Here is a 26,110-nt window from a genome sequence, read left to right as displayed (position 1 = left end):
CTGACAAATAAATAAATAAAATTCTTAGAAAAGGAAGGAAGGAAGGAAGAAAGGTAGGGAGGTAGGTGATGGACCTTAAGGAGGGCATGTGATGTAACGAGCACTGAGTGTTATACGCAATGAATCAATGAACTCTACCTCTGAAAGTACTAACACACTACATGTTAATTAATTGACTTTAAATAATATAAAATTAAAGAATAAAAAATATGCAAAAAAATAAAAAATTTGCAAAAGTCAAATAGAAAAAAATTAGCCAGATTTTATCCATTCTTGCGTCATCATTTTTGGATTTATATAAAGTAGCTGCCCCACCGGCGTGATTTCAGTGCGGGTAGATTAGGTAAATAGAGCAGGTATAAGCCGCCTCAGTGAAACCAACGGTGCTGCATCCTAGTTCTCTCCCCTGCTGTTGACATATTTTTTCAGATTTGCAGTGAACTCAGAAAACGGGGAAACATGGCCAACTTTTAATATAGTAAGTGATGTTTTGGCACCTTTGACTATAAATCAGTGCTGCAAAGGCATTATGGCAGCACGAGGACATACTGTCCAAATAAATGCCAAGCCTGGGCGTGCTGGTTCAGAATTCCGTGCCTCATCCTAAGACCCACGGGGCAATTTGCTTAATCCTGGCGGCAAAAGCTGGACTTGAGAAAGTGCAATCTGTAATTCAGCTGGCTGAATAAATGGATTTCTACTGGCCACGGAAATGAAAAGAATTTAGCACACACATGGAAGTCTGAGATTTACTTGGCTATCCTACTTCTTTGTTTGTTTGTTTTAAAAAGTTGCTTCTAACAATAAACTTTATATATCCATATATAGTTAGTTGCTTCTAACAATAAACTTTATATATCCATAAAGCAATATGTATGTTAAGTTTAAAGTATCTGAATAATTAAATAAAATGCAAATAGTTGCAGGAAAAAGGAAAAAAAGAAGAAGAAGAAAAAAGAAAAAAAACACTGTATATAAAGTAAAAAAAAAAGTTGCACCTTGCTCTCTGAAATCCATATATATATATATATATATATATATATTTTACTTTAAAGGTGATGGGCAAATATATATATATATATATATATATATATATATATATATATATATATATTTCCCCCCCCCCCCCCGGCTACGGAGTGACAAGGGAGAGGAATAGCATATACTTAGAACAGATAAACTCGGAAGCTTTTGGAATAATGATAGTGTGAAATCCAGTCTAGACAGCGATGGGACTGAGAGGCAGATAAAAGTGAGAGAAGGAAGGAAGAACCCACAGGCATCTGTGCCTTAAATGGACGTGAAAGAAATTAAAGAGTTAATTCTTACAAGTGGGATTTCTAGCCTTAGGGACCTGAAGCAAATGGACTCATGCCAGAAAGAAGTGAGCGATGAGGCATAGAACAAGGAGGGAAGTGAGAGATTTCTTTTGAGATTTATAGAATTTGAGATTATAACTGAACATTCATGTGGGCAACAGAACCAAGTGTAGATCTTACCTGGAGGAGGTTTGACTTGTGGTCATAGAAGCGACACCTATCACAGGGAGCGGAGATGGGGTCCTGTGGTCAGCGTCCAAGAGAAGCGCGGAGGAGGTCTACATCACACCTCAGAGAAGGCATTAGTGGAGTCAGAAATTATTAAACTCACTTCAGACTTCTAATTCAGTAGTTTACATATAACTCAAAGATTTTTTTTCCTCCCATTTGCGATGGAAGTTCATAATAAAATGAACTAGCTACAATGAGTGATTTCATTAAACGTCAACAAGTAGTGTGTCTATCCCTTACAAAAACAAAGCACTGTTATTAATGGCCCTTTAGGAAGTACCATCCCCGCATGGAGGATTAGGCAAACATCATTATACCCTTTTAACAATTCACACACTTCTCATTTTCTTTCAGATTTTTAGTTTCTGCTTGTTTATAAGATCCAGCTAGTCAGAGTTGGGTATATTGAGGGCTTGACGGTAAAAGCAACTTCCTACATTTAAAAAATAGCACCCACCTCTAAGCTATTGTTATTCTTGTCTTTCATAATTGCTATGACTCTATACATTTTTATTCCCCTGCCTGTCAGTGTTCTCTTTTCCGCTAGCATAATCCAGAAAAATACTGTGTGTTTCATTACTTTTGCTTTGTGAAAAGAAAGCATTGCATTTTGAGAGTGGCTAGATGGAGGCTAATTCCATATCCACGTGGTAATAACCTGGAAAACCAGAGAACGATGGGTTTCATTTGATCCCCCATCTGATAAGCCTTCAAAGTAAATGAGCTGAGTGGGAAATAACATTTTTTGTGAGTTTTCTAGAAACTGCAAACGTTTTCTGAGAGACCCAAGGAATTGAGTCTCTGATCTATTTTAGTGAGACATAATTCAAGCAGAAAACGATCATTTTAAAACATTTATAGCACTCCCGTTTGCTGCTTTTCTCCATTAAGTAGAAAAACAAGCTCTTTTTTCTCTGTGCACACCAAATCTTTTAACTGAAAACCATACTCAGTATTTCTGTGGCAGCAATGATGTTATCTGGTGGTCATTTTGCTCTGAAACAAGACATCCCTTGAAAGGAAATTTAAAGTTTTATTAAATCACTCAGTTTTTAAAGGTATCAACAGATATGGTAAATAAAGAAAAATGAGGACAAAGTAGGTCCCCAAATGAAAAGTATCCTGATAATTAAGGTAACTCATATTCTTTATCTACTACACTAAAGTAACTCTAATTTTCAGTCTAAATTTAACCAACCATTTGTGTAGTCTTTCAACAGATGTCATATCAAATTCATTATGATTTACTGAGTTAGACTGGATAGTTTTTTTTAAGAGATTAACTTCAGTTTATATTGATTTCTTTTAATTCAATGCAGTACATAACGTGAGGCGTAAAATGCCAACCTGAAATTTTTCTAAAATATCTTAATGATTTAAAAACGCATTTCATTCCAAACTTAAGAGCTACTCACAGCAAAGTAAACATGGCCTCTTTTTCAACTTCTTCTGGATCAAAATTTTGTCCAGTGTGTTTTTAGTGGAATAAACATTTTGAAAGTGAATTTCAGCGTGTCTCCTGCAAACAGCTCTTCAGAAATGTGATGCTGTCCCTTCCATTCAGTTTGGTCAACTGTGAAAACCCATTCACTCTGAGTGTGACAGAGAAAGACAAAGCTATAAGTACAAGTTGTATTCAGCTATCTTTGTAAACTGCCTTTACGCCCTAAGGTATAAGTTTCAGAAAAAGAATTCCAATGTGCCATTGCACGACACACACAAAAAAACACCGAATATAATATGGCTGCTCCCACCACTGAAGAGAAAAAGCTTTCTTTTCCTCTTTGGGATCACTGTACTCATCATTGAATTGGGTCTTTTGTCACAGGTGCTTAGACTTATTTTAAAGAAGCACAATTTCATAAAATTGTAATTTAGAGATTCCAAGGGAGAACTACTTTGCTTTAAAAGAAAGAACACAATTTGGTTTTAACCACCCCTTTAAACCACTGGTAAGTTAATTTCAGAGAGTATTCTGATAATATTCCTGTTACGGTCATGTCATTTAAGTTAAGTCATGTTATTATGCCGTCACAAAAATTTTTTAATATTCTTTTATTCTCATTAAACTTATGATGGAAAACAACCTCAAAGTAGAAGCTTCCCATGTATCCATCACACAATGATAGTAAGGGTTTTTTTTTTTTTTTTAAGATGTTATTTATTTATTTGTCAGAGAGAGAGAAAGTACACAAGCAGGCAGAGAGGCAGGCAGAGGTGGAGAGGCAGGCTCCCTGCCAAGCAAGGAGCCCGATGAGGGACTCCATCCCAGGACCCGAGAATCATGACCTGAGCTGAAGGCAGTGGCTTAACCCACTGAGCCACCCAGGCATCTCGGTTTTAAGGTTTTTATAAAGAAAATAATCGACATTGGTATAATCTATTTCAGAGGGACACAAAGAATTATTAAGCACCAATATTTGATTAATTTTCAATGACTAGAATCTACAAATAATTTCTTTACTATGCCTAGACAGTAGTGTCTAGTACTAGAATTCCACATATCCAATTGTCATGAACTACAGTGGAGGTATTCTTTAGCTGTTAGAGAGTTTTTTGATCAAAAACTAGCTACCTATAGCTCCATTAACAGAATAAAAAAAGGAATATAGTTGCTTATGCATTTATATCAGATATTGATTGAGCACCTAGTATTTTCATCTTTAGAAACACAGTATGTGGCAAATCTGAGTACCAAATCATTGAAAACATGGAGCCTTCAGGGAAATGTAGATATATCATTCAGAATGACGTTTAATTGGTAGGTAGGAACAAGCAGTAGTAGAAAATCACAGTACAGAGATAGAAGCTATATTTTGAATGACACACTATTACATTAAAAAGACTGTATTTTGTGGATGGTAGTCCTTTGTTTTTATAGGGCCACCAGTTCCTTTGAGTATAGTGCTAAAGATTATCCTAATAAAATAATTACATTTTATACTAAAATTAATTGAGTAGACATTTACTGAGTGCTTACTTTGTGCTCAGCATGTAGAGGGAACTCCTTCAGTCTTCAGAGCCATGTTATTAGGTTGGCGCTGCTACATTTTGTAGATAAGGAAAACAAAATGTGGTGAGGATAAGAAACTTGCCTGCATTCACAATCCTATCCAGCACTTGGAGAAGAGCGACTTCAAGTCAGACTCCTCTTGTTGAAGAGAGTCTCTATTAACTGCCAAAGACATGCCTTGTCATTTCTTAAAAAGGCACATGTACACATGCTCACAAAATTTTGCATCCAATTTTTGAGGTGTTCCTTTCTTCCATTCCACCTAAGCCCATCCATGGCTTAAGAGCCATATCAAAAACTGACAACACAGTAATGCGATGAGACTCATGTGTTAGGACAACTTCTTAAGTACAATGCCAGTTGGCCCTTGAACAACATGAGTTTGAACCACACAGGTCCGCTTACACGTGTTTTTTGTTTTTTATTTTGTTTTGTCCTGGCTGTAAAAAGCTTCATTGTTTTCACTTGGTCCACATTTTGTGTGATGGCTCCAGGGTGGTTAGAAAGCTTCCCAATGGCTGCAGGGAGAGGCTCAGGCAGAGGCTCTGACACCAGGGGGATGTCTGAGGGACCTCTCCAGAGCCACTTGGTTCTGGAGGCTCCTATTCATTGCTTGAGAGTGAGTCTTGGGAAGAGCTACCCCCAGCCCAGTGTCAGGATCTGCCAGCCAGCCTGTGGAGGTTAGTCAGGTGGTAACCATCTTCTTGATAAGTTTCATTTCCTCAACCAGGAAGTGATTCTCCAGGAAGTTAGAGAGACGGAGGTCTACGAGGTGGAACCCAGGGCTTGCAGATCCAGAAGGGCTTGGTTCATTTTCTTCTTCGGGACCGTAGCAGCTCCCATGGCATCCTGGGTTTCACCCCCCTCACATTGGGACAACTTTTGCACTTCCTAGAGGAAAACCCAGCAGCTGGGCTGGGTTTGCATCTTCAGGAGACACTTGGCACCCTTGAACTTCCCTCGGGCTACTCGCCGAATTGGCACTTGTTCTCCTGAGCCACTTGTGGGTAAAACAGAAACCCAGAGAGAGGTAAGGGTAGGAGGCACATGGGTACACGTTGACCTGGGGGTTGTCTGTAGTCCTTATCTCAGTGGAATAATTCTGACGAATAGGGGAGCTCATGGTTTGTCAGCAATAAGAAGCTAAACTCAACCAACCATCAAAACAAAAACAAAGACCCAGAAAACAGTGTTGGCTGGTCCTGGAGGTAGAGGATAGCTGAGAAGATGGTTCTGAACATTGTGGCTGGGAAAGAGATTGGCGGGTAGTCAGAGGCTGGGAAAAAGAGCATCCCTGGGTCTGTTCTGTCCAAACACTGTTGACTCAAGAGACAGATTCATTGTAAATGTACTTTCCTTAGGCTTTTCTTAATAATCTTTTCTTTTCTCTATCTTACTTTTTTATAAGAATACAATACAAAATACATATAACATAGAAAATATGAGTTCATCAACTGTTTATGTTATTGGTAAGGCTGCCGGTGAACGGGAAGCTTTGGGGAGTCAAAAGTTATACACGGATTTGTAGATTTTGACTGTTGGAGCCTCCAACCCCCTTCTCAATTTGTTCAAGGGTCAACTCATTGAATGTCGATAGGAAGTGAACAAGGCTCAAATCAATCAGTGTGTGCATTACTTACACATGATGGAGCTAATATATGGCAGTCAGATTTTTTGGGTAATGTTTTAGCAATTGTTCTCTTAAACTTTTTGAATTGTATTAGCATTTTTTCAACTCTCTTTTTTAAAAAATCCTTATTATACTAGATAGTAAAGGAAGTTTTTTGGTCATCTTGACTAGGTCACTGGATCTCATTTTAAGCTGATAATAAAATATTTAGGTTAGAAGAACATAAATCAAGAGTTCTACACAGATTTAGCAGAGACTAAATATTTAACAAAGCTCAGCACATGTGTAAAGTATCAGTGCTGGTAGGAATGCTGTTTTGTGAAGCTGACCCTGGGGTCTTTGGAATCAAACGCCATTGCTACAGAATTTTCAAAATATATTGCTTAGGAAATAGAGTATAAGGTTAAATGTTATCACTCCATTGGGAGTTTACGTAAAAAGAATGCCCTTTTTGTTTGAGACTGTTCATAGTCTCCACCAAATACACTTTGAGGTTTTTAGGAAATTAAACATCATTAAAAAATTTAATGAGTTTGGAGATGGTCCCATTGCATCATCTTTCTTTTATAAAGCCAAATGCAATTTTGAAACCACATTGAAATATTATAAATATGAGATATTATATAAACATGAATATATAAAAATATAAACATGAAATATAAATCTATAGAACCATATAAACCATTCATATAACTATGAAATATTATAAATATATATATAACCATATTGTAAATATGACAATAAGAAGCTAAATTTCAAGATCTCTTCCTGGACTAGAGATTGCTTTTGTTATTGTAAGGCAAATCTGCATAACCCATGAAAACTCTGATTGGGTGGCAAATCACTCTTTAAAGAATGCCTTCAACCATGGTAAGGTGTAGCAAATTGATTTGAAATAGTATTGGATGAATGTCCAGGTTAATACATTGGCTCCTCACTGAATTGTTGGAAAATGAATTTATAAAGTAGGAAATTAATTTGTTTTTTTCTCAAGAGGAAATCACTCCTAAAAAGGTCGGCTGATAACCTTTCAGATTTGTGGTTTCAAAATTGCTCTTCAATGTTATATAGATATCCTCATGTGTCTACTCCTGGCTTCGATTTCTTTCAGCTGGCTATTGGTTCTGACTTACCCAAAGTGTTATGCCTTCCTCTGGATGCTCGTGGGCTATTGTCTAGATCCACCTGCTCAGGAGAGAGAGGTCAGTGACCTAGTGGATGGGAGGTAGGCAGCCAGAAAATGTATGATAAAAAGCAATTAAAACTTACATAATGAAGTCACTAACTACCATGAAGTGGTGGAGAAAAAAAAAAAAAAGAGAGAGGGAAAATGTGTTCCACTTTTAATATTTTCAGCAATTTCTGTTAAGAGTACTTAAATAAAGGCCTGAAATACAATTGTGAAATTAGAGAAAATGTTTCATGAAATCTGCCTTAGTTACTCTCTCCTACAGTAGCAACCTCCTTACCCTGAATAAGGAAAGAATTGTTAAATATCCTTGACTAAGGTTGTATTTTAAATCACTGATAAACTATTTATTTTTAAGATAACATTCATGTATTATCAGTTGGTCTTTGGTTAAAATGATGTATGGAACCATTTGTTTATTGACAATGTAAATAAACTTCTTAGAAATGTAATAATAAATTCCAAGGGTTACATGAGCTGTTTTATTTATTTATTTATTTATTTATTTATTTATTTATTTATTTGACAGACAGAAATCACAAATAGGCAGAGAGGCAGGCAGAGGGAAAGGGGAAGCAGGCTTCCAGCTAAGCCGAGAGCCCGATGCAGGACTTGATCCTAGGAACCCGGGATCATGACCCGAGCCGAAAGCAGAGGCTTTAACCCACTGAGTCACCCAGGCGCCCCACGTGAGCTATATTCTAAATAAAATCTTTTAAGTCATTGTTAATTTTTGAAGAGTTCTCTAAGAAAGCATTTGGTAACCACTTCTTTTGATAGTAGACACAGACCTACCAAGGCAAGTCTGTCCTTTTATGAAAACAATGAGCATTAACCTATAGCACGTATCTTCAAAAATTTTCTTTCTGTTAGTACTGCTACCTGTTATCTTCTCTTTTAGTTATATTCATTATGTTGTGACAGCCATTATCACGCTGTGCGGCACCTGAAACAATGAATTTATAGCAATTTATTCTTCCAGTCACCTCAAATTTAGGATAAAGAAATAGTATTATAAGAAAGTTTAGGTAACTTGCTTCAGGTCATATACCTAATCATACAGTGATGCAGAGGGAAAGAACAAAATAACCAAACCAAACCAACACTAAATTGCAACCTAGTGCTTGGGACTTCTATTCCTAGCTTCAAATAAATAAATAAGTAAATGGGTAAGAAAGCGGTCATTGGGAAGGAAAACTCATCCTCAAAACAGAGCTTGGACTCACTGCTAAGACAATTATGTTCTTCTGGTCTCCGTTTTGGGGGAAATTTTCAGTTTTGTTTTGTTTTGTTTTCTCTATTTTCGTTTTCTTTTCATCTGTAAAGTAGGCATTTGGGACAGCAGGGTCTTTGGTGACTCGGGCTTCTTCCTGTTAGAACTGGAAGACTGGCTAATAGGAATGCTGCTGGATGCCGTATTGTACAACTGAAACTTCCGGAATTGAGGCTGCCTGTTAAGTTTGACAAGAAACATCTTGTAGACCTGTCACTTCCCTTTCACACACTTTGCCCTTTAGTTTTATGACATTGAAAAGTGGTATAGAAATTTTATAATAAATTAGTTTTTCTAGGTCTCAATTTTAGTGTAGTTTCTAATTTAAACTTATTTTTTTTTTAAAGATTTTATTTATTTATTTGACAGAGAGAGATCACAAGTAGGCAGAGAGGCAGGCCGAGAGAGAGAGAGAGAGAGGAGGAAGCAGGCTCCCCGCTGAGCAGAGAGCCTGATGCTGGACTCGATCCCAGGACCCTGAGATCATGACCTGAGCCGAAGATAGCGGCTTAACCCACTGAGCCACCCAGGCGCCCCTAAACTTATTTTTAACATGGCACTGCTGTGCTTCCAGCAAGAATGAGAATCTTCTTAGTTTGTTTATTTAAGTTATTGCCCAATCAGATGTCATGAGAAAGTTTCAATAAGCTTCGAATGGATAAAACAGTCTTTTTGTTTCCCGAATATGGACTTTCTTACCACAATATGTCACACATAGAACTTCTAGGGGGAAAAAAGTGAAGGAAGTACACTGGTATTTAGTTATGGTGAAGAATTCAAAGGAAAGTTGTTGAGTGCCTGGGTGGCTCAGTCAGTTAAGAGTCTGCCTCTTGATTTTGGCTCAGGTCATGATCTCAGGGTCCTAAGATCAAGTCCTGCAGTAGGCTCTGTGCTGGGCATGGAGCCTGCTTGATATTCTCTCTCTCTGCCCCTCCCCACCTTGAGAAAAAAGAAAAAAGAAAAAAATGATAGGAAAAATTTAAGGAAAAATGATAGAAAATTTAAAATTGATGGAGTGATCAATTCAATTTCATTACAAATTACGTTAGATCACTAATCAGTGTAGATGGCATTTATAGTGGCATTGAGATATATTTCTTTCCATGGAGAAAATTTTGATAGGATTTATTTTGGCAAAATAGCAGCAACAACTTTAGTTATTTTGAAATCTAGTATAAGAGGATTAGCCTGGTGAAAATTTACTGTGCAGAAAAATATTAATGCAAGAAAGACCTAAAAAGAAATCAACGCTTGTTAATGTGATCAGGGTTTTAAGGTAGAAATCTAGGGGAAGAAGCTTCCATTTATAGAAGAGAAAAAAATAAGATAAACAATGCTTACTACATGTCCTATGGTCTGTGTAGGGTTTCTTTCCATCATCTAAACTGACTGTTGAGTCCTTTGTATTCTGATTTGCACCTGGTAAAAGTAAGGCATAAATATTTGCTGGTTAATAACCCATATTCTTTCTTCCTATCATAATGCTGCCTCTTTACTATGATGGGTCATGAAGCCTTCATTTATTCGTGTACTACTATGTACCTCTGTAGTTAGAGGGAAAACTTCAGGAGGTATCTCTGGTCACATTCAGAATTTGAGTTATCATAGAGAATCTTGCTGGTTTAATTTTACTAGGATTTTGGGGGGAAATTTTTCACAACTTTCTTAATGTTAGCATAAATGCTTTGCTAGAGGCCAAAAGCAACCTTAGCTTGACAATAGCCAGAACTCCAGGATCCTGTAAGCCTTCTTCAGAGACTTCTTTTATCTCTTTCCCTGCAAGGTCACCGTACAGAAGTTTATCATCAATCTCTCCTCAGGATCACAGTGCGACTCTTCCCTCCCAAGGGTCCTATCCCCGTGCTTCAATAAAGGCAGTTTTTGCACACACACACACAAAAACCTACAAAACAAAAACAAAAACAAAAACAAAAAAACAAGAGCAAAAAAAAAATGTAGTTATTATGAACTAGGACTATAATAGTGTATGTGTGTTTAGGGGGAAAAAAAGATACTACATAGAAATTTCATTGGCGAGAGTATATTTGCCAAGAATTTCTTCTGGCCCTTAAAAAATTCAGGGGGCGCCTGGGTGGCTCAGTAGGTTAAAGCCTCTGCCTTTGGCTCAGGTCATCATCCCAGGGTCCTGGGATCGAGCCCCACATAGGGCTCTCTGCTTGTCAGGGAGCCTGCTTCCCTGCACCCCCCCCCGCCCCGCTTGTGATCTCTGTCAAATAAATAAATAAAATCTTTAAAAAAATTTTAAAAAATTCAGGAAAATTTAAGTGTGTTGTTTAACTTGACTAGGTGTGACTATAGTATATGCGTGAAAAACAAGGTTTAGTTCCAAGGGAATAATGAGGCAAGAGCAGTTTTCTTTCAAACACATGAAATGAAATCAAGTGTTATCATATTATGAAATTGAAGTCACTTCTGAAAATAAAAGTTACTATAGCACTCACTAAAATGAATGGTTATTGACTAAATAAAACGAAATTTAAATATATTTATGAATCACAATTTTATACTTCTCCAACCCTCTAAAATTTGAAGAGCTAATAAACTACTCAGTTTGTTTTTAGGGTTTTGTTTTTTGTTTTTACCAAAAATCATTTCAAAATCATTGTTTGAGTGTCTCTGAGAAGCAGAAATAATCTGTTTTGTAAATTTGGGTGCTTAGTACCTTATTCAAAGATGCTTCTGCATGTAGCTGACTAATTGAATGTTTTTGTGGAATGCTTGCATTTAGCCAGGTCTAAGTGTGTCACCTTCTAGACTGACCAGGTCTAGCCCAAGCCCAAGTGCATGACCTTCTGGTGAGCTTGCCAAAACGGAGCATCTTAAACCCCTTTCACTTGTAACTTCTGATACTTCCTGTTCACTGTGGGGACCAAGAATCACATTTTAAGGAAATATCCCAGGTAATTCTGATGCAGGTAGGCTGAGAAGCACATTTGGAAAAACAAGGAAGATGTTATATTATGACTACAGGCATCTGTCTGATTCATTTTATTTTAGTCATCCACAGAAGAGGGTTTTGGAATTAAGGTAGTTGTAATGTGTAGTCTTTACTTCCTCCTACATGGAGTTTATAAAAGCCTGCACATATCAGATTAAAGGTCCTAAGTTGGAACTCTGCTTCTTTTAGCTATTTAATTATTAACAGGTCAATTGACTGACTTATACCTTACTTTCTTGGTTAGTAACTATCAAAATTGGGATGTTCATCTTTAAGACTCCATGACTAAGATCCATTTTTTTTTTTTAAGATAAGGACAGTTGGATAAAATGCTTTCAATTAAAACTTGACTATGTGGTTGCCTAATTAATAATTGAGATATACGAAGATGTCTAGACTTGTTATCAGCCACAAGTAGGGTTAGACTCTCAGATAAATCTCACATAGATAAACATAGATAAAATCTATGTTTTGCTTATCTGTTCGTATAAGGACCCTGAGTAACTACATAAGCTATATTAACACTGCAGTCAAAGTTTTGTTTGTTTGTTTTTTCCATCTAAAATCTGGAGTTTACATTTTTATGATCCTATACAAAAGAAATATAAGTGAAAAAGCTAGAGTTATTAGTGGAAAGTGACAAACAGGTACTCTAAAGCAGGATTGGCAGACTTTTTCCATAAAGTGTCAGCGGATATTTCCAGCATTTAGACCTCCTTGTCTGTCTTCTAACAACACAAAAATGAAAAAACAGTCTTAGCTGAGGGCCATACAAAAATTGGTTAGAGCGTGGCTTCTCTAACTTTATGTGCCTAGGCATCCCTGAGAGGGGGTAGGAGTAGGTCTTGTTAAAATGCAGATTTTGTTTCATTGAGAATTGGGAGGGAGACAAACCATAAGTGACTCTTAATCTCACAAAACAAACTGAGGGTTGCTGGGGGGAGGGGGGTTGGGAGAAGGGGGTGGGATTATGGACATTGGGGAGGGTATGTGCTTTCCTGAGTGCTGTGAAGTGTGTAAACCTGGTGATTCACAGACCTGTACCCCTGGGGATAAAAATATATGTTTATAAAAAAATAAAAAATTAAAAAAAAATGCAGATTTTGATTGGATAGGTCTGGAGTTGGGCTGGGGGTCCTGTAATTCCCAGATGGCTTAGTAGGTCAAAGTCTTGGTTAAACAGTTTCAGGGTCCTTCCTGTAATGTACAGCCCCCTCTACTGGTCAGTTTTGAATCGCCAGTGAGTTTAGCTGACAACTCTAGTCTTTGTTTTTGTTTTGTTTTGTTTTGTTTTAATGAAATAATGGGGTCATGACCCAGTAGTGCAGAATACCTGGTAGTTTAGTGGTCCTTCCTAATTTTAAAAGATCTAGATCTCTTCGCAAATTTGATGAAAGCTATGGTCCTCCTCACATCTCTCCTGTCCTTCCCACACAAGAATGCCCATTTTTACAGAATTCTGAAGAGTTCATAACCTACCTAAAACTTATCCATCTCAAGGTCACTGCTATATTGTGTAATGTCTGGATTTAGGGGAGTACAGAATTAATCCACTCATTTTTAATAGCATCTTAAAATTTAGATGTGTCTCCATGTCTGTCTCTGTTTATACATCTGTATAGTGGCACATTTCAGCTTTATTTGATGCCTGCCCTATTGGCTATTGCTGCCCTAATAATTATATTTAAAACCAAGAATTATAAGTGAAGAAAATAACCTAGCTGTTGATATGAGTGAACATGGATTCTTACTCCTTATAATAAATTTATTCATAGCACCTTACCCATGACTTTATTGAAATATTATTCATATGCTACACAATTCACCCACTTAATATGTGCAATACAATAGTGTTTTATTATTTTCATGAGTTGTACAACCATCACCATAAGCAATTTTAGAATATTTTCATCACCTGCTAAAGATACCCTAGACCCCTTCACATCCGATCCCTATCCCCGACCCTCGATAATGGCAAACCTACATTCTGTCTCTCTGAATTTGCCTCTTCTGGACATTTCATATAAATGGTATAAATAGCAGCCTTTTCTGATTAGCTTCTTCTATAATGTTTTCAAGCTTCATGCTGTAGTGCGTATAAGGACTTCGGTGTTTTTGTTTTTGTTTCTGTTTTTTTGTTTTTGTTTTTGTTTTTTTTTTGTTTTTATTGCCGAGTAGTACTCCATTATGTGGATACGCAACATGTATTCATCTGTTCATCAGTTGATGAACATTTGAGTTCTTTCCCTTTTTTTTTTTTTGTTATTTTGAATAATGCTGTCACAAACATTGCATTACATTCAAGTACAAGTTTTTGTGTGGCTATAAAGTTTTCCTTTCTCTTGAGTATGCGTACGTAGCCATTGAATTGCTGGGTCATCTGTTTATTCCAAAACATGTCTAAGAAAACCCAGAATATTTTCCAAAGTGGTTGCACCTGCACCATTTTACATTCCCATCAGCAATGTTCGAGACTCTCAAATTTTCCACATCCCTCTCCCCACAAAAATACTTGTTATTTTACCTTTTTTTTTTTTTTTTTTTTAAGGATTGTCATTCTTCTGGGTGTGAAATGTATCTCACTGAGATCTTAATTTGCATTTCCCTGGTAACTAATGATGTCAAGAATGTTTTCTGGACTTACTGGCCATTTGTCTGGCTTTTTGCATAAATGTTTATTCACATCCTTTGCTCATTTTAAAATTTGGTAATTCGTATTTTTATTGAGCTATAAGAGTTCTTTATATATTCTAGATCTAAGAGCCCTCAGACATATGACTTGCAATTTTTTTTTTCTGATTCTGTGGATTGTCTTTTCATTCTTTTGATTTTTTTTTTTTCCTCAAGCACAAATATTTAAATCCAATGAACCAAAGTTATTCATTATTTCATTTGTGGTGTGTGCTTTTGGTGCCCAAGAGAGTTTTGCTTAAGTCAAGGTCATGAAAAATTTGCTCCTATAATTTCTTCTAATCGATAGTTTTACCTCTTTCTTCTAGATTGTAGGTGTCCTTTTGAAGTTTTTATAACAGTGGGAATAAAACGATTAAAAGAATATCCAAATGAGACACACTAGAATAGGTTTACATATGTTGTAGTGATAAATGGGTGAAATTCTAGACATGCTGGATGCTAGATCTTATTGCTGAGCAGTTTAGATACTCTGCTGTTTTTCCTTTTATAAAGTCAATTATTTTATATTCATTAATAAATGTTAGTATATTTCAGGTCCTCTGCAGGCCGTCTCTGGGCCAACTGCCTAATAAGGTGGGGAACTATTTGATAAAGTAAATAGCACTTTACTAACATGGATGGTTGACTTGCTTAGTTTTAATAATAGAACAACTTTGACATAGGGGAGCTGTGGATAAATGCATGTGGGAAATTAGAGAAGAACTAGAAAGGTATCTAAACAAAGTGATTATAGCCTATATGCCTGTTACATAAAAAGTGAGATTAAACTCTTGTTCCATTTTAGAATCAGATTCTGTGGCTCTGTGTCCAGACCATTATACCTGGGAATATGTTACTGGTTTGCAAACTGTGATTAGCCATTCACATTTAAATGGTTTGAGATCTTTTTTAAATTCATTTCTTTTAAAAATAAATCTTACTCTTTATGTTCTTTAGAGTCCTGATTTGCTTTAGGGACCCAGTACTTTCAAAGTATAACTTTCTTTATTGTTGTGATGCACAGTGTGGTTACTTGTTCATATTTAAATGATTTGGGTTTCTTTAGTACTTAAAAAAAAAATATTCTGACCTATGTATTGTAAATTACTCCTTGGCTTTAGGTACTCTGCACTTGGAATATATTTAAGTTCCTTCTTGGATCTGATGAGATAACAAATAATATTCAGCAACCTTTAAAATTAATCTTCCTCAGAAAAGAAAAGGTTCATTCACGATAATTAAATACCCTTTATTAAATTAAAAATGTGCATTTTTAATTAATAGTGAAAATAAAGTGGAATAACATTGAGGAGTAAATATTACTTCTATTTATTGAGCTGAAATGTGGTTCTACTAGATGACTGGTTGGAAAATGTTAAAGCTTGCATCTAGACTATCATTCTGTCCTCAGACATGGTTATTTCTCTCACCATCTCCTTTAGATTTATGAGCAGGAGCTGCTAAGACCCTTTCACAAATAACGACCTGTGACACCTCATAAACTAAAAATGTTCAAAATGACACATCATGCAGATTTTTCATCTTAAAATACCAACAGGTTCTTCCCTTCCTATTTTTTCTACCCTTTAATGGCTCCACTCTCATTGCACTCGAAAGGAAGTCCTGGTGCCCATCACTCTTCCTTACTATATGGTGACATACCAAATTCTGTCAAGGGTTATTTTATGCTATGTCTTGTATCTTTCTCTTTTTTTCTACTCTCAGCATCATTTCTCAAAGTCAGGTTCTTTTTATTGTCCTCTGGAATAATTAAGTAACTTTGACCTGTTCTTTTGCCCCCATGGCTCTTTATCTTTTACACTGCACACCAAAAATACCTTTCTAATACACGGATAGTCCTATCACTGCCCTCTCAAAATCTGTTAGCCATATAGAATGACGATCACAATCCTTTACATGGTGTTTAAAACCCGTTTATCTGGATTGCCAAGGGCACTTTTCACCTCCACCTGTCATATCAGCTTCCTCCCTGATTATGAAATGTATCATGCATGTCCTCTCATGATCTCAGGTTGTTTCTTCAATCTGAATGTCTTTCTATTCTTCACCTCTCCACTTAAATGATGTCTTTTCAGGGAAGGCCTCATTACACTCTAGTGAGGGTTAATAGTTTTTTCTCCACTTTCTTTCTGTAGTGCATTTCTCAGACCTCCAAGGAACATTTATTTTACTTTCACGTAATGATTTATGCTTGAATTCCTCTGTCAGATGTCCCTGGGTTCAAATCCTGCCTCAACTGCTTATTTCCTCTACCTCTCTGTGCAATTAATGTTATTTCCTAACCTGCTTCCTCATCTGTTAAATTGAGTGAATATTTGTACATAGTTTGTGGGTTTCTTTTTATATGAAGTCTGATGACACAATGCCAGTATGATACACACCACATTGTGTATTCTGGGTACTTGCCCATTTGGCTTTGTTCCCCAGTAGATAGTAATTGTTTGAGGATGAATTAATCTTGCTCATTCTAGTACCCAAAAGAAAAGGTCATACTCTCTTTTACTTTTCCTTGCCTCAATTTATGGAACATTTAAACCTAACTCATTCGAATGAAACTATTAATTTATTGCTTTATTATCACATTCCACAAAGGACTTGGGATGACTTAGGAGATGCATCAAGAACAAAAGTATGAAAAATGAAAAAAATATAGTAACAAGTGCATTTTGAATAATTGAAGAGTTTAATTTCACCAATGTCAACCTAAGAGACAAAAGCTATAGATAAGAAACAAAAATTTTTAAGATTTTATTTATTTATTTATTTATTTGATAGAGAGAGAGAGAGAGAGAGCGATAGATCACAAGTAGGCAAAGAGACAGGCAGTGCGGGAGAGGGGGGAGCAGGCTCCCCACTGAGCAGAGAACCTAATGCGGGGCTCGATCCCAGGACCCTGAAATCATGACCTGAGCCAAAGGCAGAGGCTTAACCCACGAAGTCACCCAGGCGTCAGAAGAAAAAAAAAATTTTTTTTTAATATTTTATTTATTTATTTGAGAAAGAGAGAAACAAGAAGGGGAAGGACCAGAGGGAGAAGCAGACTCCATGCCAAACAGGGAGCCCAATGAGGGACTTGATCCTGGGACTCCACCATCATGACCTGAGCCTAAGGCAGTTGCTTAACCAACTGAGCCACTCAGGTGCCCTGGATAAGAAAATGTTAACGCTTGTCTTCATTCTGTCCTGTTTTATAGGATCTCGTCTTCGCCAGGAAGACTTCCCCCCGCGGATTGTGGAGCACCCTTCAGATGTCATTGTCTCTAAGGGGGAGCCCACCACTTTAAACTGTAAGGCAGAGGGCCGGCCAACGCCCACCATCGAGTGGTACAAGGACGGTGAGCGGGTGGAGACTGACAAGGATGACCCCCGCTCTCACAGGATGCTGCTGCCCAGCGGGTCCTTATTTTTCTTGCGCATCGTACACGGGCGCAGAAGCAAACCCGATGAAGGAAGCTACGTCTGTGTTGCCAGGAACTATCTCGGTGAAGCAGTGAGTCGAAATGCATCTCTGGAAGTGGCATGTAAGTAAACATAACGAATTTCGTGAACAGCACGCACTTTTACTTGGACTTATTTTTAGCAAGGTTTAATTTGTCCCCATGGGTACTTAATACCTAAAGAAGAAAACAGCCAGCATGCCATGGGTAAGGAGACTTTGCCTTCTCTAAAGCAAAGCTGGTCAAAATAATGTCAAGCCATGGCGTTGCAATAAATTTATTTCTGTTGAAGCAAGGTGGAAATTATATTTTTACGTTAAAGCAAAGCGATGATGTTGCTGGTCATATTTAAAATTTGAATTATTGATGAAAGATATAATCAAGTATTAAAGTCAGCTATGTTAAAATGAAAACTTAAATGTAACATGGGATCAAATAATGAGCATAAATTCAGTATTGTACCTATTTTAGTTATGTATGTATATATAACTGTTACATATTGCACATATATATATACATATATATGTATATATATTTATATAAATATTTCTAAGTCTAATTTTTATCAGACACCTTTAAAAAGAATATACTCCCTTGGTTATATTAACTCTTTTACTTCCAGTCTGAATTCAGGAATCATTACCATAGGCATGTGGGAAAAATATAGAAACAAGCAACTATGTTTAGTCATTTTTTTCTATCAATGAAATTCATCAAAAGAAGAGATCTAATTTTTCTTGGGACCGAATGTTCATACATGGAAGGGCCTTGCTCAGTCTTGGCAATCATCAGTAGTTAAGGGCTTGCCCTGCCTTTGGGATTTAAAAAAATATATTTATTTGTTCATCAGATAGCCCAAATAGCACTAGTAAATCAAGATATCAGTGCTTTGCATCTATTGGAATATTAACTTCATAACTTCATCGTTTTTCAGAACAAATTAAAATATATGATAGATTTTTGGGGTGTCTTATAGATAAGGATTTGTTGTCATAACTTAAACAGTACCATAAATTTTTGATATTATTTATTCTGTGGAAAGATTTTATCTGTAATTGATCATTAATAAGATGGCAACAATTGGGCATAAAAAAACTCGTACTTTTCAACTTTCTGGTTGTACCAGTAGGTTTTCATAGGTAAGAAAATTGAGTTATTTCAAGATGCGTAGGTCTTATTTATATAGTTGGAAGCAGATTGTTAAATAATAGCTCATGGTTTCATGTTAGTAATTAAACTTGGTACTTTGTACTCGCAGGCTACATGATATCACACTACAATCACATAAATTATCAAACATGTGTATATGTGTATTGTGATTCTCAGAGATTTATCGACTTTACATAGGATATCATCTTTTAGTAAGCAGTCATACTGTTTCTTCTTCACCTACTTCAGTGAAAGCTTTTGTTCTCAAGTGTCTGGTCTTCTGATTTATGGTTTGTACCAGGAAATCTAAAACCTACTAATGCTTAAAATGTGTAAATCCAATAGGAAAAGACTAGAAGAATCCTAAAACCCAAATTTATTTTGTGAAGTAGTTTGAGAGAGGAGCATTAGAACCTTAGCTAGCAATGTGATTTTGCTCAAGGCAGCAGGTAATTTCATTTTTATAACTTAGTTCAAAAAAGCAGTCAAATTAAATGCAGTTTAGTGAGATTTGAAATACACACACAAAAGCTCAAACATCAATATTCCTAACTCTTCTATTTTTATTCTGAAATATCTTATTCCTGGAAATTTTCAAACATACTGAAATATGTCAATATCAAATTCCATTGATTTCCACCCCTCCCCCCCCCCCCCCCCCCCCCGCCGCCACTGACTCCCTTTGTAGTAAATATAACAGGCATCATTCTCCCACTTTATAGATAATATGAAACCCATGATGGTTAAGTGATGAAGACTCAGGCTATAAATTAGTGGGGATTTGAAGACCAGATTCTGATTCTTTTAATGTTAGTTTTAGGGAATTGTGCCATATTAGGAAAATGAAATTCTAAATGATATTTGGTCTAAAATTTCATCTAAAAATTAAAATTTTTAAATCAAAACTTTTTTTTAAGTTTGTCTACTTTATCTACTCAGCAACAGGTATCTATTTTTAATTCTCAACTAACTTTCCTTCTCCATGTTGAAGTTTACCTAAACTGGGCATCTATAAACACTTTTTTCCCTGAAACTTAACTTTTTAAAAATTCTTCCCAGCATACATACATCTTTTATTTTTATTTAATCTGAAGATTGCTCTCTTTCCTAATTGCGTCATTAATAATGAATCAAACTGTTTTAGGAGGAAAAATTTAAACCATGATTTTTTTCCTTCGTAATATGACAGTAGCACTTTTTATTTTTAAATCAATGAGCTTTGAGAAATGCTAAAAATACTTTTGACCTAGAGAGGAAAACAAGAAAGCTTCTAAATTGGATTTAGCTAGTGAATAAAATTCTTTCTTCTAATGCCGTGTCAACAGTTCCTGCCGTTTGAGGCAACACAAGATCAAATAATACCCATTTATATGCTACTCATCTCTTTCACATTAGATCATCCGCCATCTCTTTTCCCTTAAGTGTTTCATAAAATGTATTAATATGGAAACTTGGGAGGAAGCACTGTGCTTTTTCAGTATTATTTGTTACTAAAGTATTTTTTTTATAAAATGATAGAAGAATAGCTATAGATTTGATCAATGTTGGGCTTTCATAATTTAGAACACTCAGCATACATGCTCAGTCATGACATGTCACTGTTTATTAAGTAAAGGAAAGAATGGAAGTCTAGCGACTCTGTGTATTTGGAGAACTGTAGGTAGCTTGATATAAGGTAGGTGGGCAACGTAAGTTGGAAAAGTAGATTTTTTGTTGTTGTTGTTATGTAAAAGGAGCCTTTGAAAGAGAATTGAAGACCGGGTTAAGGGGATGATGTTTGAAGTCAGAGAGGAGTTAAGAAGCTGTCAAATGAAAAGAGTATATATTAGATTTTGAACTGAAACTAGCAGTGAAGATTGAAAGAAGGAAATAGTTTGAATCAGATTTAGAAATTATAAACCATATTGCTTTATGGTCAGTTTAGGGATTTAGGGGATAATGAATGATTACCAGTGTTTGATTTTTTGTTTGTTTGTTTGTTTGTTTGTTTTTTGTTTCCCACTGAGTGACTAGGTATATAGTGCTACCCCCATAGGGATGGCAGGTCTAAAAGAAATAACTAATAGGAACAGGAGAGTGAAGTCAGCTTTGGCTGTGTTATTTAACATGCCGATGAGGCATCGAGGTAAAACTATCTCATGTTGCATTAAAAAGGGAACTTCTAGAACCAAGGAGAAAGGTCTTTACCACATAGAGAAGAAAGTGGTGGAAGTCGATAAAGTAGACTTGATTGCCCAGGCAGGCTGTGTGCCAGGAATGGTTAATAAGGGTTGAGATCACTCCTGTTTCTTGGAACCCCCATATTTAACGGTGAGCAAAGGAAAGAAGTACTGGTTGAGGGGGGTCTGAGGAGGCATCAGAGTGATGGCCCTTGGTGAGGGAGCACCAAGGAAACAATTTTAAGAAAGAAAAGTGTTTTGTGATGCAAATGCCACATTTTGGTTAAATAAAAAAGACTCCATGGACTGTAGGAGGGGAAAGAGAGCATAGCAGCTGAAGAAGGAATAAGTGGTGGGATTAGAGTGGCAAATGCTGCCCCTCTCCCAAGAATCTAGCCCTGAATGGAGTGTGAGGGAACTAGAGCAAGATCCCAGGTCTCTGCACTGTTGCCTCTTGGGGTTGTTGAGGGCTGTGCTCTGTGTTGTAGGATGTTTAGCCGCATCTCTGGCCTTTGCCCAGGAGCTGCCAAAAAGAGCCCCCCCCACAACCCCAGCTGTGATAACTAAAAATATCTCTGGACACTGACAAATGTCCCCGGGGGGGCTCAAAATCAATTGAGAATTACTGATCTCTGGTATCTAGGGGATTAAGTGTATGGATAAGTGGCAAATAAACTTGTTACACCTTTTATTGTGAAATATGATTATTGATGAAAAATATGGAGAGTTTTGGACTCTCCTTGTTTCACCTTGGTTTTCATTTTTAATTTCAAAAGGCTTGGGTTCTGCTGTCAGATGACATGTGCAATTTTATCGGTAACTGTCCGTCTTGACAGATTGTATAGAAAAAAGTCAGCCTGTTCCTTACCGAACTGTACACGTTCTCTTTTTTGTTTTCCTTTAATAGAAACTTCAGTTTTATGTAACAGAATAATATAGGAGAGGGAAAAAAATATTCAAGAGCAACCTTTGTTATGGAGTGTGGAATCCTCTATCTCATATTTGCTTTCTTCCTCTTGGTTTGAAAAAAAAACAAAAAAAGCACAAAAAGCCCCAAAAAACAAGTCATCCAGAAAGAACTTTTCAGATCACTGGAACTCAAGAAAGGTCTTTAGGTGAAAGCAGTTTTCACCTATTTTGAAAGCAGAACTGCAGGGTCCCCTGCAAACACCTGGCAGCGAAGAAGTTAATAAGCAGTTTTCCGACGAGACCACCAAGAGAGCAGAGGCGTAGCTGGTGCAGATAGGGTTTCAGCTGGAACACCAGTTCTCCCTGTGTTTGCAACAGAAGGAGCACAGGAGTCCTTCCACGTTTTGTGGCTGCCTGTGATACAGCCTGAGTCAGTGGCAGCCCCTTGAGATAGCAGCTGTAGCCCCAGGTGGTAAATATATGACAGCAGCTTGATCTATCGACCAGGGTAAGAGGGGGTTCTGGCCTAAATGAAAATTCATGAAAAATTGATGAAGTCCCCAGATTATGTTTTCTGTTTCCTTTTCGCAGCACTCTACCAGTGTGGAGAGGGGAGATTAAATGAGGTGCTGAACGCTTTAGTGGCAAGGAGGTTGTGGTTCAAAGGTCAGGGGTCACAGAGAAACCGATCTATTTTTTTTTTTTTTTTTGCTTTCCTTCTAAAGCAAAACACAAAAACTTTTCAGTTTAGCTGTGATTTAATTTTGCTTTGATGAAAATAAAATGGCAAGATATTTAAAAAGTGGTCTACAAAGCAACTACAAAAGAGAGGACAGATGTGATTCATAATGTAATTGAGGAACTAGTAATAGATTGAATTCCATGACTGTGAGGTGATTTTTTTCTTTTCTCTCTTTTCTTTCTTTCTTTTTTCTTTCTCTTTCTTTATCTCTTTCTCTTTGTTTGTTTCTTTCTCTCTTTCTTTCTTTCTTTCTTTCTATCAAGACTCATGCTGCAAGAAACTCATTTAGAGAAGGAAAAGGTCTTGCATTATTTATAGGTCACAGATTGCTAGAATAGCAAAGCTATGGAACACTCTACAAACATAATGATCCTGTTTGCTTTAAATCCAAAATGAAATTGATGTTTTATCTGTACAAGGAGGAGAGGTTACAGAAGTAGACTGACTTTAGTAATAGAGGTCACAGGTGGCATTAAAAATGAACACGAGGTAAATTGTTTCCCTGATATTTCCAAGTTAATAAATATGTGACTTTTATCCTTTTTGTTTTGGCTGTAAATGAATGTTATCCAGGCAAATTACCTTTATACTCCATAAAGACACAAAATAAATTTCAAAAAAGGCTAAATCATGGAGAATATTTGTTAAAAAATTGCTTTATTGAGATACAATTCACTTACCATACAATTTACCATTGAAATTGTACACAATTCATTATATTTTAGTATATTCACAGAGTTGTCCAACTCACACCACGATTTATTTTAGAACATTTTCATCTCTCCTACAGGAAACTCTATACCCATTAGCAGTCAATCCCCATTCCTCTCAAACCCTCCTGCCTCAGCTCTGAGCAAACATTTCATCTACTTTCAATCTCTGTACATTTGCCTAGTCTGGACATGTCATATAAATGGAATCATACAGTGTATGTTCTTTGACATTAGCTTCTTTTCCTTAGTATAATGTTTTCAGAGCTCATCCTTGTTGAAACATGTGTCTGTGCTTCATTTCTTTATAATGCTGAATAATATTCTATAGAATGGATATACCACATTTTATCTATCCTCTTTTGATGTATATTTAGATTATCTCCACTTTTTGTTATGAATAATGCTTCTATGAACATTCCGGGGCAAATTTTTGTATAGACATATGGTGTCATTTGGGCATTTTCTTGGGTATATACCTAGGGATAGAATTGCTGAGTCATATGGTTGATAGTCTGTTTAACTTATATTAACTTTGAAGTCACCACACCATGACTTTCCTAAAACAAACATACAAACAAACCTATCCATTTAGATACCTAAGAGATAGTGAGTCAATCTGGAACTGATAGTCATAGATTTTGACCATAAAGAATGTAGATGCAACTGATTTTTTCATGATTCTTCTATTTGTGTTTCTACACATTTTAACAGAGAATTCGGAGGCTTTTTTTTTGGCAGGGTAGGAAGGATTAGCAATTGAAAAATGTTCATAGTCCAAGATATTTGGGCCAAATAATGGGGTGAATTGTGTTCCCTCAGATTTATATTCTGAAGCCCTAACCCTCAGTTCCTCCATCTGTGACTATATTTGGAGTTAGAACCTTTAGAATGGTAAGTTAAAATGCAGCCATTGGGGTGGATCCTAATTCAAGTGTTCTTATAAGGAGAGGACATTTGGACATGTAGAGAGACACAGGGGATGCCAAATGCAGAGGAAATAGCTTGAGAGAACACAGTGAAAAGGGGCTGTCTGCAAACCAAGGAGGGAGACCTTAGAAGAAACCGAGCCCTACAACACCTTGACCTCACACATCTATGCCTCCAGAATTGCGAGAAAATAAATTTCTGTTGTTTAAACCACCCTGTCTTATAGCAGCCCTAGCACATTAATATAGGTCATGAATCTTAAAACAAGAGTATAACCCTCCCTGACTAAAAAAAAAGGGGGAGGCACCTGGGTACCTCAGTTGTTGAAGATGCTGCCTTTAGCTCAGGTCCTGTTCTCAGGGTCTTGGGATCAAGTCCCACATGAGGCTCCCTGCTTGGTGGGAAACCTGCTTCTCCATCTTCCTCTGCCTCTCTCCCTTGCTTGTGTTCTCTCTCTCTCAAATAAATAAATAGAATCTTAAAATAAAGAAGAAAAAAAAAGCAAGAGGAACCCCTACTAACATAGTATTTAAAAGAAATTAACGATGAGAATCAAATATTGTCTGCATTCTGTAGATTTTGTTCTACAATGTTGGTCTGAGGCTGTTTTAAAAGAAATCTGTAAACTCAATTGAGTGTATTATAAGCCAGAATGTATAGGCATCAAGGAATTAATCTAAAATAGTTTTAACTAGGGGGCGTCTGGCTGACCCAGTCAGTAGACTACACACACACACACGCACACGCACACGCACACGCACACACACACACACATCTTTAAGTAGACATAAAAGATGAAGCAAACATTTGGTATTAGAAAACAGATGATCGTAGAAGGGTGAGTGTGTGTATACGCATATGTATATCTGTATTGTTGGGCTGTTCTGCGTGTGTACCTTTTAATTTTTTGAAATTCCATCAAATTTTTTCAAATACAGATCTCTTCCTTAATCTTCACAAGGGAAAGTGTGAAATTGCTGCTCTTGGGGAACATGTTTGCATTTATGATCTATTTAAATATGTATAATGCTCTATTTTGATATCAGGTTTCTGTTGATTGAATTGACTGCATGCAACGCTCCTCAGTACAAGTCTCAAGTTGCTTTTCACTCAAATTAGCCTGACTTAGCTCTGACTCCAGGGAAAGTACATAAAAGAAGGGAAAATTGTGATGTCCTCTGCTTTATTCAAGAGATTATTTCTGAAAACAGTATTGTCCTGAGCTTTGCAAACATATAAATCCCATGCATGGAGTGACAGCTAAAACTATTCATGGTGCTGGTAAGGTAGGTCAAGACACAACATGCTGTGGTTGGCGCTTGCTTTCAACCCCAGAAACTTCCTTTAGATACAGTTAAGAAAAGGAATCTTCAAGGTTTGGGAGGGTTTTGCACCTATAAGCCTTCAATTTATTTGAAAACAATTGGTGTATAAATATAAGTTGATTTTAATAAAAATGCTTACAGGTGGACATTATACTTAGAAAATGTAATTTGGGCTGCAACTTGTATACAGTCCTTTAAAGATCTGTGTTTCAGCAGAACAGCCGGTCTCCCAATTTTCTTCTTTAGATTGAATTCGTTTCTGATAAGTATAATACACATCTTTCTATTCTGAAGCAGCCCCCACAAGATTTTTATAATTCTTTAAAGGAGATCACCCTTCTTTCATGCATGACTAGGTATTTATGGTGAGCTCTTTATAGGAGTAGAGAAGTAAAAACAGTAGGTGAATTTTTGTTCAACTCTGTAAATTTCTTTTTGCAT

General features: G+C 36.6%; 1 protein-coding gene across 15 annotated transcripts in view; it reads left to right on the top strand.

The window, feature by feature from the left end:
* The window catches only part of ROBO2 (roundabout guidance receptor 2), a 1,682,217-nt gene that overhangs the window by 1,139,315 nt on the left and 516,792 nt on the right, over positions 1-26,110 (top strand). For all 15 annotated transcript variants that reach the window (XM_032352363.1, XM_032352359.1, XM_032352354.1 and 12 more), the window contains one exon: positions 17,503-17,829. In XM_032352363.1, coding sequence (XP_032208254.1) covers positions 17,503-17,829 — 327 coding nt within the window. The remainder of the gene's footprint in view (positions 1-17,502; positions 17,830-26,110) is intronic.

The sequence above is a fragment of the Mustela erminea genome, chromosome 1 (assembly GCF_009829155.1).
Source record: "Mustela erminea isolate mMusErm1 chromosome 1, mMusErm1.Pri, whole genome shotgun sequence".
In the NCBI taxonomy this organism is placed as follows: Eukaryota; Metazoa; Chordata; class Mammalia; order Carnivora; family Mustelidae; genus Mustela; species Mustela erminea.
The sequence above is the reverse complement of the archived record's forward strand: the minus strand, read 5'-3'. Positions and strand labels throughout refer to the sequence as shown.